This window comes from Panthera tigris, chromosome E1, assembly GCF_018350195.1.
Source record: "Panthera tigris isolate Pti1 chromosome E1, P.tigris_Pti1_mat1.1, whole genome shotgun sequence".
Taxonomy (NCBI): Eukaryota; Metazoa; Chordata; class Mammalia; order Carnivora; family Felidae; genus Panthera; species Panthera tigris.
Window position 1 is genome coordinate 47,385,770 of NC_056673.1, and position 16,482 is coordinate 47,402,251.

Genomic DNA, 16,482 nt, shown 5'->3' on the forward strand with positions numbered 1-16,482 from the left:
GGGAGAAAATTTAAGGCCAGGAGAGACTATCAGCCTCTAATATATTTAAAGAAATAATTTAAAACAAAGCAATAGAAAGACAAATATTTGGCTCATTAAGATCTACTTAAGAGAAACAAATGCATGATTTTAAATGTATCTTAAAAAACGTAAGAACTTAGTAGTATAATTAAATTCAAGAACTTGATGTATCATCAAGAAAAGCTTTAAATACAGTCATCTTTTCAAATAGGGTGAACCGTTTGATAATTTACATCGTGTTGTGGTTCGTTTTGTATTTCTTATGGCCTGTATTTTTTTCAGTTGAAGAATTATCCATAATATAACACCTCTCATCTCTATTTTGTTCTTTATAGTTTAATTTTCATTTTTTCTCTCAGAAGATCTTTTTTTAATTTTTTGACGTTTCAATGGTTTAAAAATTGGCTAGGCCCCGAATTTTGCACGGTATTTAAAACTTTAAAAAAATACTAATAATCAGAGTTTTGCCTTTTTATGTGTTTTGACCACCGAATTATTGTCAGTTGAATTTTCTGAGTCATAAACACTGTGAAACCATTAACTCTTGTCCTTTAAAGTGAACGTTTATGAATTTACCATTGAAGAATTTAATCTATTGAATTAATTGTGATTCTAATATAAAACTTTTATTCTTAATTTATTCAAAACTTCAAGCAAATGAATAGAATCCAGTATTTTCAATGAAATATAGGTTAATGGTCATAGAGAAAAGGGTAAAGGCTTTACGTTCGAAGGTGAGGAATAGAACCCTTAAGGTTATACTTTAATGATACATTAACATTTTTTTCCGAATGAAATTCTTAGTATGTGGAGCATTTTTCTTGAGGAGAATATCATTTTGGGAAGTAGGGCATTCCTGTGTTTGATGCACCGATCCACTTGATGTCAGTGTTGCTTTAGGAAAATTCTGCTCTAAGAAGAATTGTCTAAATAGAGTTGTTACATCATGAAGGAGACTGCCGTTTCGATGTTGGTTTTGTGGGTGCGGGGTGGTTATGACTGATTATGTTTCGCTTTAGCACCCCCTTATTCCAAAACAGGGATCACTGAGTCTGGGAAGTTGCCGTAGCGATTAACTGTTATAAATGTTCGTGAAACCTCTTCTCCCTCCTCCATGCAAGTCAGTGTGATAAATATGGCCTTTCAGGAGATAAAGTTTTGTTTTTGTTATTGAAGAGTCGAAGGGCAAATGATGGAAGTTTGTATTCTAAATGGTCCAACAAAGTGTATGATGAAACAGTCTTTCCTATTTTACTTAGATTTTTAGAACAAGGCATCTGTAGGTACGGTGCCCAGTGTACTTCAGCGCACTCCCAGGAAGAACTAGCAGAATGGCAGAAACGATACGCCTCGCGGCTGATAAAATTGAAACAGCAAAACGAGAATAAACAGCTCTCAGGCAGTTACATGGAGACCTTGATAGAAAAGTGGATGAATTCATTATCTCCTGAGAAAGTGGTGAGGAAAATAAACTGCATTGTTTTGTTTTGTTTGAAACAATGACTTTGTTTGAATCTTGACTTTATTTTGTGCTGTATTTTGGTTTATTTCCTTATCCTCTGTATGAAGAACTCGATTCTTGATGAAGTGTTTTTGTAGCAAAATCAGACTCTTTTGCTAAAATAAAGAGCAGAGCCAAGGCATTTGTTTGGAGATTTGCAGGTATTGTATGAACCTTCTTCGTTCAGGGAGTGTTTACTGCCATTTTGTTGTCCTTAATTTTTTTATGTCTCGTCTAAGCTTTATTATATTTTGTTCTTATAAAATTAATGTGTAAAATGTCTTGCTTTGTCAACAGTTCCATCCACATCTTCACCGTGGATATTTATTTATTTACCATGCCAAAAGTTTTGTTTGTGCTTTTAGGAATAAAACGTAACACCAGTTGTTGTCTATTTTCAGCTTAGCGAATGTATAGAGGGAGTAAAAGTAGAGCATCATCCTGATCTGTCGGTTACTGTCAACACCAAAAAGTCTCACCAGACATGGACCTTTGCTCTTACTTGTAAGGTATGAATTTTGTGTTAATCGAAGAATGTAATTTTTTTTCGATGTGCTTAAAGCTTCCCTGACCTTTAAATCCCTGTGTGAGACCGTTGAAAATGTTTTCATCTAAATAGATTCTTAAGTAGGTTATGTATTGTGCTAAAGTGTATTTCTGTATTCCCTTAAAGGTATACTTTTTTTAGATTTTGAGATAAAGGTCTTTGTAGATATTTAGATGTTTGCTAATTTATTAATTTGATCAAGAGGTCTTTGATACATTGTCTTCCAAAGTCGGAACATAGGATGGGGTTCGTGGCTCAGAATTAACTATTTAAAAATCGAATTGTTTAATCTGGCAGTTCTAAGATATTTAAACAGTAGCGACTTGTTTGCATAATTGATTTGATGAAATCATAGATTCTGTAATAATGGGTTTTTAATACGAGACGTTTTCTGCAGTGCTTTCCATCTTGAATATAGTACTCAAAGTTTTAGAATAAAGCAAAGTCAAACTTTTCTCTGAATATGTGCAGTGGAAAAGTTTTGTGTGCTTTTTGGTGGCATTTCTTTTACTGTTCCATCCGCATCTTGGGATGAAAAATCTGGGAACATTGAGCTTCGGCCTTGAACCCAATCCGTTGCCTTCAGAGGTAACTGCCCCCCTGTGAAGACTTCCTACTTAAAGCTGGATAAAACTTTTTTAGGCCAAAGGTACGGAAAGTTGGAGTTCGGTGGTCATACAGGGTGATAGCTTTCACCGCAAAGAAAGATGAGTGCGTCATGGGAAGAGCAGGGTGGTTAGAGATGTCGGATAAATCTGTCATTTTTAAAAATTTCAGCTTTGCTGAGGTATCAGTGACATCATAAATATATGATCTTAACAACTGATTTTTGTTTTAAACCGTTCTGATTTTTTCTCAAATGGCTTGTGAGTACAGTTTGTATTTTTAACGTAGTCTCTTAGAAGCGTGGGAAAGTAAAAGTCCCTGATGGGAATATTTTTATTGAAGAACCCGATGACAGTTGGACTTTGCACCCCCTTGTACTCAATGAATTCCTTTGCCTTCCTTGCAGCCTGCAAGAATGCTGTGTCGGGTAGCGTTGCTCTATGATGCACATCGTCCTCATTTTAGTATCATTGCAATATCTGCCGGAGATAGCACTACCCAGGTATCACAGGAAGTCCCAGAGAACTGTCAAGAATGGATAGGAGGGAAGATGGCCCAAAATGGATTAGATCATTACGTGTATAAAGTCGGGATAGCATTTAACACAGAAATCTTTGGAACTTTTCGCCAAACCATAGTTTTCGACTTTGGATTGGAACCAGTGCTCATGCAAAGAGTAATGATTGATGCGGCTTCTACAGAAGGTAATATTTAGACTTTCCCCCCCGATACAGTGTATTAAAAGGCACTATAATGGCAGTATTAAAAGATACGTATTAGCCTCTAAATATTTCCTGGAGAGGGAATGAACGATAAGGCAAAAAAAAAAAAAAAAAAAAATCCCAAAGCAATTGACTCATTTATTGGGTAATGAGATGAGAATGGTTCCTATTATGCTCTGTTCTCTTTATGGAGTCATTAGGCAAACTTGCTTTGAGCTTCCCCAAACTTGTCTGAGTAGACGATCAGGTCTGTTTGGGTCTCTTAGCTTGGTTTCTGTTTTTTGTTTTTTGTTTTTTTTAATGTTTTATTCATTTTTGAGACAGCGACAGAGCATGAGCAGGGGAGGGGCAGAGAGAGAGTGAGACGCCCCTGAAGCAGGCTCCAGGCTCTGAGCCGTCAGCACAGAGCCCCACGTGGGGCTCGAACTCACAGACCGCGAGATCATGACCTGAGCCTAAGTCGGACGCTGAACCGACCGAGCCACCCAGGCGCCCCTAGGGTGCCTTTAATAGGATCTGCTCTGTGTTCCTGGGAAAGAGGTCCCTGGTTTCAACGTGTGAGCACCTGCAGAAGATGATAATTACTTTGCACGTTGTTACATTACTGCCTATTGCTAAATTTTATGCCGAGATCCAACAGGACAAGGAAGGGGCACATTACCCTGTATTTTCTTGGCTCTTGGTTGGATTTATAGGTGCTTTGTTTTATTTAGTGAGCACTAAATATTTATTTAAGAGGGACTTCATGTGAAACTTCCTATTGTATTGACTATAACTGACCCTATTGTGGAGGATGTTTTTTGCTCTGTAACCACAGTGTCTCATTTGTGAGACCTAAAGTCTGGTTCATGAGGAAATGCTAGGGTTTGATTTTTTGGATGCAGTGACAGGTGGAATCGTTCTGTCTCCTACTTTATCTGCTGGGAAGGTTAAAGCAACATTTGGGCCCAGATTGAACAATTAGGCATTACCTTCTTGTGTGTGTGCCAATGTCACCCAGACTTCCTTAGACCTCAGTTGAGGCTTATTTCTCACTTACTTTGATCTCTGTTACCTGTTTTTATTCTTTTGTATTTTGGATTTTCATCTTCTCCGTACTCTTTGGAATTAGAATATGTTAAATCCTGGGGCGCCTGGGTGGTTCAGTGGTTTGGGCGTCTGACTTCGGCTCAGGTCATGATCTCGCGGTCTGTGAGTTCGAGCCCCACGCCGGCCTCTGTGCTGACAGCTCAGAGCCTGGAGCCTGCTTCCGATTCTGTGTCTCCCTCTCTCTCTGCCCCTCCCCTGCTCATGCTCTGTCTCTCTCTGTCTTAAAAATAAATAAACATTAAAAAAAAAAACGATAGAATATGTTAAATCCGATAGCCAAGTAGATACAGTTGACAGAGTAAGAATACTTAATTTATATTTGCCTCTGTAGGAGTTCTTTGGCAGTCTTTTTCCTGCTAAGAGCCAGAGAGTGAATCCTTCAGGTGCTGCCGGGCAGATGGTGTTTGCTGGGACAGCGCTGCTCTGCGCTGTGATGATAAAGGAGCTAGAGACCATATGGAAGCGAAAGGGCATGACTGTGTTCCAGTCACACTTTATTTTCAAAAACTGCGGGCTGGAAGTAGCCTGCATGCTGTGGTTTGCCTGCCCCTGTACTAGTGAGTTGCTTTTAGAGACTAGAACTTGAGAACTATTAGGAGGTACCTTTTGTAAATCATGAAGAGAGACCACCACGTATTTCCCACTTGGAAGTATAATTTTCATAGAATGTTCTGGGCTTAAGTGTGGTGTGTGTGTGCGCGCGCGCGTGTGCGCGCGCGCGTGTGTGTACGTACGTGTACATACATATAGAAATATATTTTTTTTTAAGTTTTTTTTTTTTTTGAGAGAGAGAGAGGGAGGGAGGGAGGGAGGGAGGGGCTGTGTGCATGGGGGAGGGGAAGAGGGAGAGGGAGAAAGAGAGAGAGAATCCCAGGCAGGCTCCATACCCAGTGCCGAGCCCGAAGCAGGGCTCCATCTGAGCCGAAATCAAGCTGGATGCTTAACTGACTGAGCCATCCAGGTGCCCCACATGTGGGTTATATTTTATTTTATTTTATTTTATTTTATTTTATTTTATTTTATTTTATTTTATTTTATTTTTATTTTATTTTATTTTATTTTTTTAATGTTTATTTATTTTTGAGACAGAGAGAGACAGAGCATGAGTGGGGGAGAGTCAGAGAGAGAGGGAGACACAGAATCTGAAGCAGGCTCCAGGCTCTGAGCTGTCAGCACAGAGCCCGATGCGGGGCTCAAACTCACGGACTGTGAGATCATGACCTGAGCCGAAGTCGGACGCTCAACCAACTGAGCCACCCAGGCGCCCCTGGGTTATATTTTAAAAGTTTGCTTTTAGATGGATGGTTTGTAACTCACAACTCATTTCCCCATAGAAATAATTTTTTAAAAACAAACAAACAAAAAAGTAAGTTTTTAAGGGTTGTCAAAAATCTGTACTAGTTAATGAAAGCCTATTTAATTAATTATATAAAATGTTACATGTCTGCATTAGGAAGAGAAAATGATGCTAATTAAGACTGATGCGGGAAGGAGGTGATGATGTAGATTTTAGGGCACCCTCTCACATGGGCTTGAGAGATTGAGGGTACTTTGACTACTTTTGCCTCAGGCATGTGTTACTTTTCTAGTGGGAGAAAAAGAGCAGTGAACACACTTCACAGTCAAATAGAATTGGATTTGAGTCTCAATTTTCTCATTACTTGTGTGACATTTCTGAACTTCATGTGTAAAATGGGGCTAGTAATATCTATTTCAGAGGATTATTGTGGGAACCAAAATAAGCATTGTATGGTTTCTGGCACATGGTAAGCACTTAGTAAATGGTAGCTATTGTTTTTACCATGAGCCATGGTTAGAATAACTTCTGACTTACAAATAGAATGAAGAAAGTAGGAAGAGAGAAAGAATTTATTTTAAAAAGTGTGGACCAGGGGCTCTAGGGTGCATGCAGGAAGAGGGGCTAAGAAGCCGAGATAAAGACCTGAGCCCTTAAAGCCACAGCACCTGCGAATCTTGGCAAGAGAAGGCAAGAGAAGTTGGTGGAAGACAAGTTGTCCAAGATGACTGATATTTTAAGTGTGGTCACTGGAAGAAATAGAATTCCCTCCCTCCTTCCCTCCCTCCCTCCCTCCCTCCCTTCCTTCCTTCCTTCCTTCCTTCCTTCCTTCCTTCCTACCTACCTACCTACCTACCTACTTACCTACTTACCTAGCAAACTCTACCCCCAGTGTGGGGGGATTGAACTCACAACCCCAAGATGACGAGTCACATGTTCCACCAACTCAGCCATCCAGGCAGGCACCCCAGTGTTTCATTTCTTAAGTTTCTAAGATACTAGTTTGAAAATATAACGAATTTTGTATTCATTGAGGTATAGTAGATGGAATTAATACAGTCAAGGATATCCTCTGATTTGGAACTAATAAAATGCCTTCCCCCTTTGTTCTTTATATCTTTTTCTTTTTGCTGACCACTTTGCAGTTTGTTATCTTTGCTTATTTTTCTTTATAAAGTTTTACCTCTAAGCTGTTACGTTGTAGAAAATAATAAAAGTTAAGCATTTTCTTGAACTAACTTGGAAACATTAAGACAATTTCACATAGTGAAAATTTTCAAGGACAAGAAAAATAAATATAAAAGAGACCATTATAAAATGTATTTTCTGATAAGAGATTTTGAAATACTATAAACAGAAAAACTTAAAAGCTAGGTTTAGGCAAGCCAGGTGACGTTTGGCTGACTTTTTTTTTTTTTTTTTTTTTGGTCCATTACTGAAATGAGCTGACCTGTTGTGCTGATTTTTAGTTCTTTGGTATTTTCCCTACTCGTAAAATTGAGGTCATTCAATATCTTGACGCTTTTGTTAAGTTCTTAAGTTTTTATTGCATGACTGTGCTTGTTTCATTGTGACTGTGTACAGGACCTCAAAAGAATTTTGGAGAAATGAAAGCAGGATGTAAATAGTGTGTTTGTTTCCTGCTTCTGTCTTAGTGCTAGTTAGTGTTTTTGATTATTACAGCAGATGTTTGTCAGCAAAAAAAAATTGAGGGGAAAAGATTTATTTATGTGAAATCACAGTTTTATAAAAGATTCTCAAATAATAAAAATGTAAAAATGTCAGTTTCTTACTTGTATCTGTTCTGGCATATTGTGTGGATAACATTCAGAGACACTGAGAGCAAGAGAACTTCTTTGTTAAATTGGGGACAGACAGTGTTACATCCTGGCTGATTTTACCCCCAGCCTCAGCCAATTCACTATTTGATCTTCCTTATTCTAGAATTAGGAGAAAACCTTTCAGATTTAAGTTGGCCAAATGCGGTTGGGAATTGGGCGGTTGAATTAGATCTGAGCCTTATCATATTTCCGTATACTTTTGATAACAGTGTAAATGATACCATAATATAATTTGGTTTCTGCACACACAAAGAAATGTAGTGATGGTATGAAACTAGAATTTGAATAGAAAATATCTTCAACACTTCTTCCATGTGATTGGCTGTTCATTGTTTAAGCAAGTTTTTGTCCTGAAATTAATGCTGGCAACATACATTTCTTTTCCATAAAGTTACATATTTGGACCATGCTGGACTGTGTTCTACTGAAATGAATAGGTGTTATGTTAATAATAGGTAAAGAATCCCATCTGAAAATATGTTTGGAAACGGTGCATGCTTTTTTTTCCCTTAGAGATTCACAGTGCACCTCAGTAATTAAAGGCTCAGTGTCTGTCAAACTGATTTGATCCTGGAACTTAATTATATTAGTGCTTTACTCCTTGGAACTTAAAATCAAGTTACACAGCAGACATTTGCTTTTCTACTTCATCGTTCAGGATCAAATTAAAAATTCTACTTTAATTAATTCAGTTTGAACTGGGGGAAAATTCCCACATTTTAAAAAAATATTTTTATGATATGTAAAGCATTCAAACCTTTTCTATTTGCAGACCATGAATGAATTTTTTTCCCTCTAGTAGTCATATGGCAATTCTGCAAACTGTTAGGAAATAGGTATAACTTTAATAATTTTGCTGTTTTCAATTCTTTTCACTTGTTGGTGAGGTTCAGGTTCAACAAGAGACACTGTATGCACTAAGAAATTTTGGGTTAAAGATGTGCCTCGTCTTGCTTTCTCTTTTTTTATAATGTTTATTTTTGAGAGAGAGAGAGAGAATGAGAATGAGAATGAGTGGGGGAGGGGTAGAGCGAGAGGGAGACAGAATCCAAAGCAGGCTCCAGGCTCCCAGCTGTCAGCACAGAGTCAGACATGGGGCTTGAACCCACAAATTTTTGACGTCATGACCTGAGCCAAAGTCGGACGCTTAACTGACTGAACCACCCAGACACCCTAAGAGTTGTGCCTTTTAAAAATGTGTGGCAAAAGATATCTACAAAAGAACAAAATTAGTGAGTTGCCCTTTGCTTAGGAAACAAACTGTATTCATTATACACTTTACCCCACAGCTTTGATTAATGAAAAAAAAATTTTTTTAATGTTTCTTTTTGAGAGAGAGCGAGTGAGCATGAGCGAAGGAGTGGCAGAGGGACAGAGGATCTGAAGTGGACTCTTTGTGACAGCAGCGGGCCAGATATGGGACATGAACCATGAGACCATGAGACCATGAGGTCATGAGATCATGACCTGAGCTCAAGTCTGAGTATCTGGAAGTTACATGTTGAAAATTATTTCTTATGTGTTTGATTTGAAAGCCTGATAGTATCCATTACTTTGAGTTTAGCAGTGTATGTTAACATTAACATCAAAATTTAGTGTGACTTAATTATCTCCAAATTCCAGGGTTGTTGGTAAATTAAGGGTATATAAAATATTTGATATTATGTGATCAGAAAAGTACTAGAAAAATAGATTTAAAAAATAATGCCTTTGTCACTAAAAAATACAATTGAATGGAAGCATGTAAATAGTGAGGCATTCCTATGCTGTTATTTCGCTGTTTTAACTTTTTAGTATCCTCTTTAAGAGGTGGAAAATTGGGATCGACAGTATGGGTAAACTAAGAGATGTTCATCTTGCTTCCATGTTGGCAGTTTTGGGGACGGGAATGATACTGAAATGAGTAGCCGAAATGGTGGTTTAGGATTACTTTCAGATTTGTAATTTTATTGTTAATTTGGGCAGTCCAGACTTGTAAAGGCGCCGACCAAAATGCTTCGTCAGGAAGAGCGTGGTGTGTCCGATTTCGGAACTGAGGCTCGTTTCATCTCCTGCTCTTCAACTCCTAGATAGATGGAGCTGTTGTAAATATGTTCCACACGTAGCATGCGTGTATCGTGTGCTGGTGCTGTGTCCACCCTTCTGCTAGGCACGCACAACACTGGATGTTCCTTCTTAACCTTTTTTTAAAATCTGCTCTCTGGGTTCTGTTAAGGATACTTTCCCAGTCTGCCATATTATATTCTTCATCAAACAAACCAACCCTTTGGACGCTTCGTTAGACTGGCAACCGTGTGGCCGAACGCCGAGGCCACCGCTGTCCTCAGTCACAGGGCCAGGGAGGTTGGGAAGCATATCTTGTGTCCGACTAGTTATTCCGACCTTGAACTCTGTGGAAGGAAGTAGCAGCTCTTCCCTTAACGTTATCTTAAAGAAATTAGGTGCATTCTGATGACCTTTAATTTGTTTCTTGTGAATTTCCCTTAAAATATGTTTATAGCTTCTGCCTACCACATCTCCGGGTAACATTTATAGGTTTACAATTTCTGTCAGATTTGACAGATTGGAGATTCGTTATTCTAAGAGTTGGTTAATAAACTCTCCCTGTATGGTTTTGTGAGTATTGATCCTAACCTATTCACTTCCAGTCTTTCCGGAGTGTATTTCATTCCAGCCTATTCGAGGTTGAAGAGAAGTGCGTACCGGGGACGAGGTGGCTCAGCTGCCCTGAGTAGCATACGTGTGTGGTTTAGATGTTAGCAGGTGCTAACATGTGCTGGGGGAAGGCGGGGGGATGAGGCCCAGTGGTAGTCAGATCCCCACGGGGACCTCCCCGCCCTCCTCCATTGAACAGCGACTCTGCAGACCTGCCAACTGTAAATTAGGTGGGAATTTGAATAGGCTTAATCAGCTGCTCATTGTAAGAGAGGATTGGAAGCAGACGCTTGTCTCAAGTTCAGATGAAGCAGGGAAAGAGAAGTGGTTTTGGCAAAATATGTCCTCGGTAGCCACTGGCCACGGTTCATTTTTGATGTCTGAGTTAATGACTGAGATCAGTAATTTGCAGACTTTCTGGTGTTGGCACACATGGATTTTTTTTTTTTAAGTTTTCTTTTTGCTGTTCCCCCAGCTCTCCCTTCTGTACTGTGGTTTCTTGTTTCTTTGTTTTATCTTATTAAAAAAAAATTTTTTTTAATGTTTATTTTTGAGAGAGAGAGACAGACAGAGTGTGAGAAGGGGAAGGGGAGAGAGAGAGAGACACACACAGAATCTGAAGCAGGCTCCAGGCTCTGAGCCACCAGCACAGAGCCTGACGCGGGGGTTGGAACTCACAAAACCTGAGCCAAAGTCAGATGCCCAACAGACTGAGCCACCCAGGCACCCGTTTTATTTTTTTTAATATTTATTTATTTTGAGAGAGAGAGCGAGCGAACAGGGGAAGGGCAGAAATAGAGGGAGAGAGAGAGAATCCCAAGCAGGCTCCACACTGTCAGTGCAGAGCCTGATGTGGGGCTTGAACTCACATGAGCTGTGAGGTCATGACCTGAGCCAAAATCAAGAGTCAGACGCTTAACCAGCTGAGCCATTTAGGCGCCCCTTAACAATTCTATACTTTGCTCAGTTGTTCATCATGATACATGCACTCATAATCCCTTTCACCTATATAACTCATCCGCCCCCCCCCCCCCCACTCCCCTCCGGAAACCATTCGTTTATTCTTTGTGTTTGAGTCAGAGTTTTTCTGTTTTAATTAATTTTTTTTTAATGTTTATTTATTTTTGAGAGGAGAGAGAGAGAGAGAGAGAGGGAGACACAGCATCCGAGGCAGGCTCCTGGTTCTAAGCTGTTAGCACAGAGCCCAACTCAGGGCTCAAACTCACGGGCCGTGAGATCATGTGCTGAAGTCGGACACTTAACCGACTGAGCCACCCAGGCGCCCCTAGCTTTTTAATTTAAATCCAAGTTAGTTAGCGTATAGTGTAATAATGATTTCAGGAATAGAATTTAGTGATGCATCACTTACATGTAACAGCCCGTGCGCCTCCCAACAAGTGCCTTCCTTAACGTCCGTCCTCCATTTAGCCCATCCCCACAACGTAGCCCCCCCCCCGCCCCCCGTTTAAGTTTATTTATTTTGAGAGAGAGTGGAGAAGGGGCAGAAAGAGGGAGACAGAGAATCCCAAGTAGGCTCCCCTCTGTCAGGGTGGAGCCTGACATGAGACTTGAACCCACAAACCATGAGATCATGACCTACGCTGAAATCAAGAGTTGGACACTGAACCGACTAAGCCACCCAGATGCCCCTCCTGTACTGTGTTTACAGTCATTTAAAGAAACCACAGTGGAATAAAATTTAAAGTGTTTGGAAATTGTTTGGAAATTGTGCTACCTGCTGAAGACACTAATTTTAACAATTTCATAAAACCAGGGTGGCAGTCATGGCACTATATAGACGCGAAAAACAAATACTGTTTCTCATGCCAGTTTTCCCAGAACGACTTTCTGTATAATTTGCTTTGCACATTAAATAGGTGAACAAAAATCTTTTTAAATGGAAAGCTCTATTGTTTCAGGTTTTTACTATCCCAGTTACATAAATATTGGTTGGGAAGAATTAGTGACTGTTTGTTTATTTTTATTTTATTTTATTTTATTTTTTAATTTTTTTTTTTTTAACGTTTATTTATTTTTGAGACAGAGAGAGACAGAGCATGAACGGGGGAGGGTCAGAGAGAGGGAGACACAGAATCTGAAACAGGCTCCAGGCTCTGAGCTGTCAGCACAGAGCCCGACGTGGGGCTCGAACTCACGGACCGCGAGATCATGACCTGAGCCGAAGTCGGCCGCTTAACCGACTGAGCCACCCAGGCGCCCCTTGTTTATTTTTATTTTAAAGGGAGAGTGAGAGTGCACGAGCAGGGGAGAAGGGTAGAGAGAGAGGAAGGGAATGCACAAGCAGACTCCATGCTCAGCACCGAGCCCGTCATGGGGCTCGATCCCACAACCCTGGGACCATGACCTGAGCCAGGTTCAAGAGTCAGGCGCTCAACTGACTGAGCATCCAGATGCCCCAATTAGTGACTTTTTAAAGAATGTGAACATAATATTGATCTAGGCATAGTCTGATTGAATTTCTTATTTAAATAAAACTATGAAATATAACTCTCCTACTTCCAAAGAAGAGACATCCTTTTATTATATATTACAGAGATTCTTTGATATTATGTAGACATTTTTTTTCCATTTTCATTTCTTTTCATGTTTATTTTTGAGAGAGAGAGAGACCGAGTGTGAGTGGGGGTGGGGCAGAGAGTGAGGGAGACACAGAATCCGAAGCAGGCTCCAGGCTCTGAGCTGTCAGCACAGAGCCCAATGCAGGGTTCGAACTCACGAGGTGTGAGATCATGACCTGAGCCAAAGTTGGACGCTTAACCGACTCAGCCACCCAGGCGCCCCTAGTTTTTTTGTATTTTTAAAGAGTTGGTTATTTGGTTTGTCACTATACTATTGCTGTTTCTCTTGACTTTTGAATTAAGAGAAAAAATTATGTACATCCTTGTTATTTTGATAATGTTTGTCATCTGACTTTCAGTGATGTTATAATCTGCTTTAGAAATGTTGGAGTGTGTGTAATTTAAATATTTTTTGTAGTTATGATTTAATGAATGAAAAGGCACGGCCCAATTTAGGACGATTGAGGCAGAAAATCTTGTTACTTTACTTTATGAAACTTATCCTTTCGAAGCTATTGCAAAGCCAGTCCATCCTTGCCTAATCCAGAGTATTATAAGAATGCAGACCAGCCTTATACCTTGATGAGTATAGGCGTATTTGTTTCTCCATTGGAGAAATAGTAGAACTGGCATGTAAAAATACCTTTTCAAGGAGCAAAGGCTAGAAATTAGGGCCTTTCCTTTTTTAATTTTTTGAAACGTTTACATTAGGGCCTTTGCATTTGAATCTTTAATAAGACATTAGGATAAACTATTTTCTAGTATTGAGAATGTCTTTTGGGTGACTATACTTAGGTGTTTATAATTTATATGTAACATTTAAATGTAGGCAAATCTCTCACTAAGCATTACATGGCAATTATGCATTGTTCTCTCATTGTAAAGATAGTACAGGGTAACTTATTTTTGTACTTTGGACACTTAACTCATCTCTGTTTAAACTTTTTATTATTTCTTCCCCAAATTGTAACCTGAGTTGTGAAGCCATCTTTTCAATTACATTACATGAAAACTGGATATCAGCCTAATGAGTCAGTCAAGCAACTCCCCCCCCCCCCCCTTGGTTAAGTTTCATATTTATAGGTCTATGTATGTTCCACCCAATAGAAAAGTAGTATGTCCTGCAAATAGAGCAAGCCTACCCAGCACTCAGAATTCATGTTCTGGGGGCGCCTGGGTGGCTCAGTTGGTTGAGTGACCGACTTTGGCTCAGGTCATGATCTTCGCGGTTCGTGAGTTCGAGCCCCACGTCAGACTCTGTGTTGACAGCTCAGAGCCTGGAGCCTGCTTCAGATTCTGTGTCCCCCTCTCTCTCTCTGCTCCTCCCCCACTCATGCTCTGTCTCTCTCTGTCTCAGAAATAAATAAACATTAAAAAAAATTAAAAACAAAAATAAAAAGAATTCATGTTCCGATATATTTCACCCTGTGCTGGTACTGTCCTACCTTTTTTTTTTTCAGAGATGTCAGAACTTGAACAGTCATTCATTTTGACATTGTGCCCTACTTACAGTATAATTTAACTGAGACTGAACTGTATTTTTCTGATAGGGCATTTGAATGGCACATTGTATCACATTTCAACGAGGAATTAGCAGTGTTTTTACATGAGTATTTTCTAAAAGATTTTTGTTTGTCATAAATTGACTTTCAGAGAGTTTCACTGTGCTTTACCACATACGAAAAGATTAACCTTTCATAGTGTTCTGATCGTCTTTTTTCTATAATGGGCAGGTATTGTTAGTAGGAGGAGAAAAGTGTTTATCATCCAATAGGTTTTATCTTATGAGGAATTTATTGTATTTTCTTCTTGCAGTTCAGATTTCTTTGGACTAAAGAGTTAAGTTCTAAATGTTAATCTGCATTTTAAAATGTTAATAGCTATTTCTGGTATGTCTTAGCCTGGTGTTAAAAAGGAGGCATTTTTTTTTTTTTCTTTTACAGGGGTTCCTATTTATGTTCTTTTGTTAACCTAGACAACACATTTCTGATATGGGAAAAATTCTTTGTTAGATGGGTTTTTGGATTGTTTTTAAGAATTGATAGCTCAAGCATATAAAATGCTCCTACCAAAATGTGTAATGTATTTGAGAATTTTAATGTTGTGTTCTTTATAAATGTGTTTTTTGTTTCCATTTAGATCTTGAATACCTGATGCATGCAAAACAACAGCTAGTAACCACAGCTAAGCGTTGGGATTCTTCTTCTAAGACTATTATAGATTTTGAACCTAATGAAACTACTGATTTGGAGAAGAGCCTTCTTATCAGATACCAAATTCCTCTCTCTGCTGACCAGCTGTTTACCCAGTCGGTTTTAGACAAATCATTGACCAAGACCAACTATCAGTCACGGCTGCATGACCTTCTTTATATTGAGGAGATAGCCCAGTATAAAGAAGTCAGCAAGTAAGTTACTTTAGGAATACTTTTTTTTTTTTAATGGTATTTTTCATTTTTAAATGAAAATGGAGGTTTGCCAAAGTGAAGACAGGTAGTAAAGATTGTTATTCAGTAGCTGTCTTTCTGTGCCGTGTCCTGTTCATCTCGGCATCCCTAGTGTTTAGTATATATTTCATTTGCATAAGACTCTGCCACGTACTAGGTGTGTAAACATGTGGTCCCTGCTGTACCGGAGGTTTCTGTTAATGGTAGTCAGAGCGAGCATTCAGTAAATATTGGTTGAATAAATGTACAGAAACTGAAAGAGACTGCTACATATCTTGGAATGCAATTTTAAGAATGAAATGATTTAAATCTTCAGGGAAACTATTTGATAATAATGAAATACCTCTATAGCCACTTATAAAAGCTTTAACATATTTTGCATTTTATCCATATGCCACAAGTTAAGTCCAAGCATAAATCCCAAAGCTTATTTGAATCATTATAGGAAAAGTAATCCCAGAAATTAAAGTTTGAATGAAGGCAGATAGTAATGAAATGGTTGGTATGTTTGGTAGTAGCATTCCACTTTTTAGATGAAATGGGAACAAGCTTTAAACAGTGAACCACAGTTATGATACATGAGTATATTTTTGTAAGCAGTTTTCCCTTTGAATATAGCCTAACCAATCTATTTTTTTTCCGGGCTGCCTTATTGGTACCTTAACATTAATTATTAATAGATACTGAACCCTTACTAAGGTATATATTTAGAAAAGGAAAAGTAATAACTTAAAGATACCTTGTGTTACTCTATTTATAGATTAAATATGATCTGACTTTTGGAACAGATCTAATTTCAAATTACATGCATGTAAAATTTACAAAGTCAGAGTGTATTTTTTGTTACTCTTAAGACTTTAAATCATGGCTGGGGTGCCTGGGTGGCTCAGTTGATTAAGCATCCAACTCTTGATATTGGCTCAGGGTGTGATCTCACGGTTCCTGGGATCAAGCCTTGCATGATTGGGCTTCATATGGAGCATGGAACCTGCTTGGGATTCCCTCTCTACCTCTCTCTCTGTCTTCCCCTCCCCCAATAAATAAATAAACATAAAAGAAAAAAAGACTTTAAATCATGGCCATTGATGGGCTCTTACAAGACTTTTTTTCTTCTTTTTTTTAATCTTTATTTATTTTTGAGAGAGCAGGTATGAGTGGGGGATGGCAGAGAGATAGGG

The 16,482-nt window shown here is 38.9% G+C and overlaps 1 protein-coding gene across 9 annotated transcripts in view; it reads left to right on the forward strand.

Moving 5' to 3' along the window:
- Window positions 1-16,482, forward strand: part of HELZ (helicase with zinc finger) — a 157,811-nt gene that overhangs the window by 45,049 nt on the left and 96,280 nt on the right. For all 9 annotated transcript variants that reach the window (XM_042965477.1, XM_042965482.1, XM_042965478.1 and 6 more), the window contains 4 exons: window positions 1,281-1,479; window positions 1,924-2,031; window positions 3,082-3,379; window positions 14,998-15,265. In XM_042965477.1, the coding sequence (XP_042821411.1) occupies window positions 1,281-1,479; window positions 1,924-2,031; window positions 3,082-3,379; window positions 14,998-15,265 (873 nt within the window). The remainder of the gene's footprint in view (window positions 1-1,280; window positions 1,480-1,923; window positions 2,032-3,081; window positions 3,380-14,997; window positions 15,266-16,482) is intronic.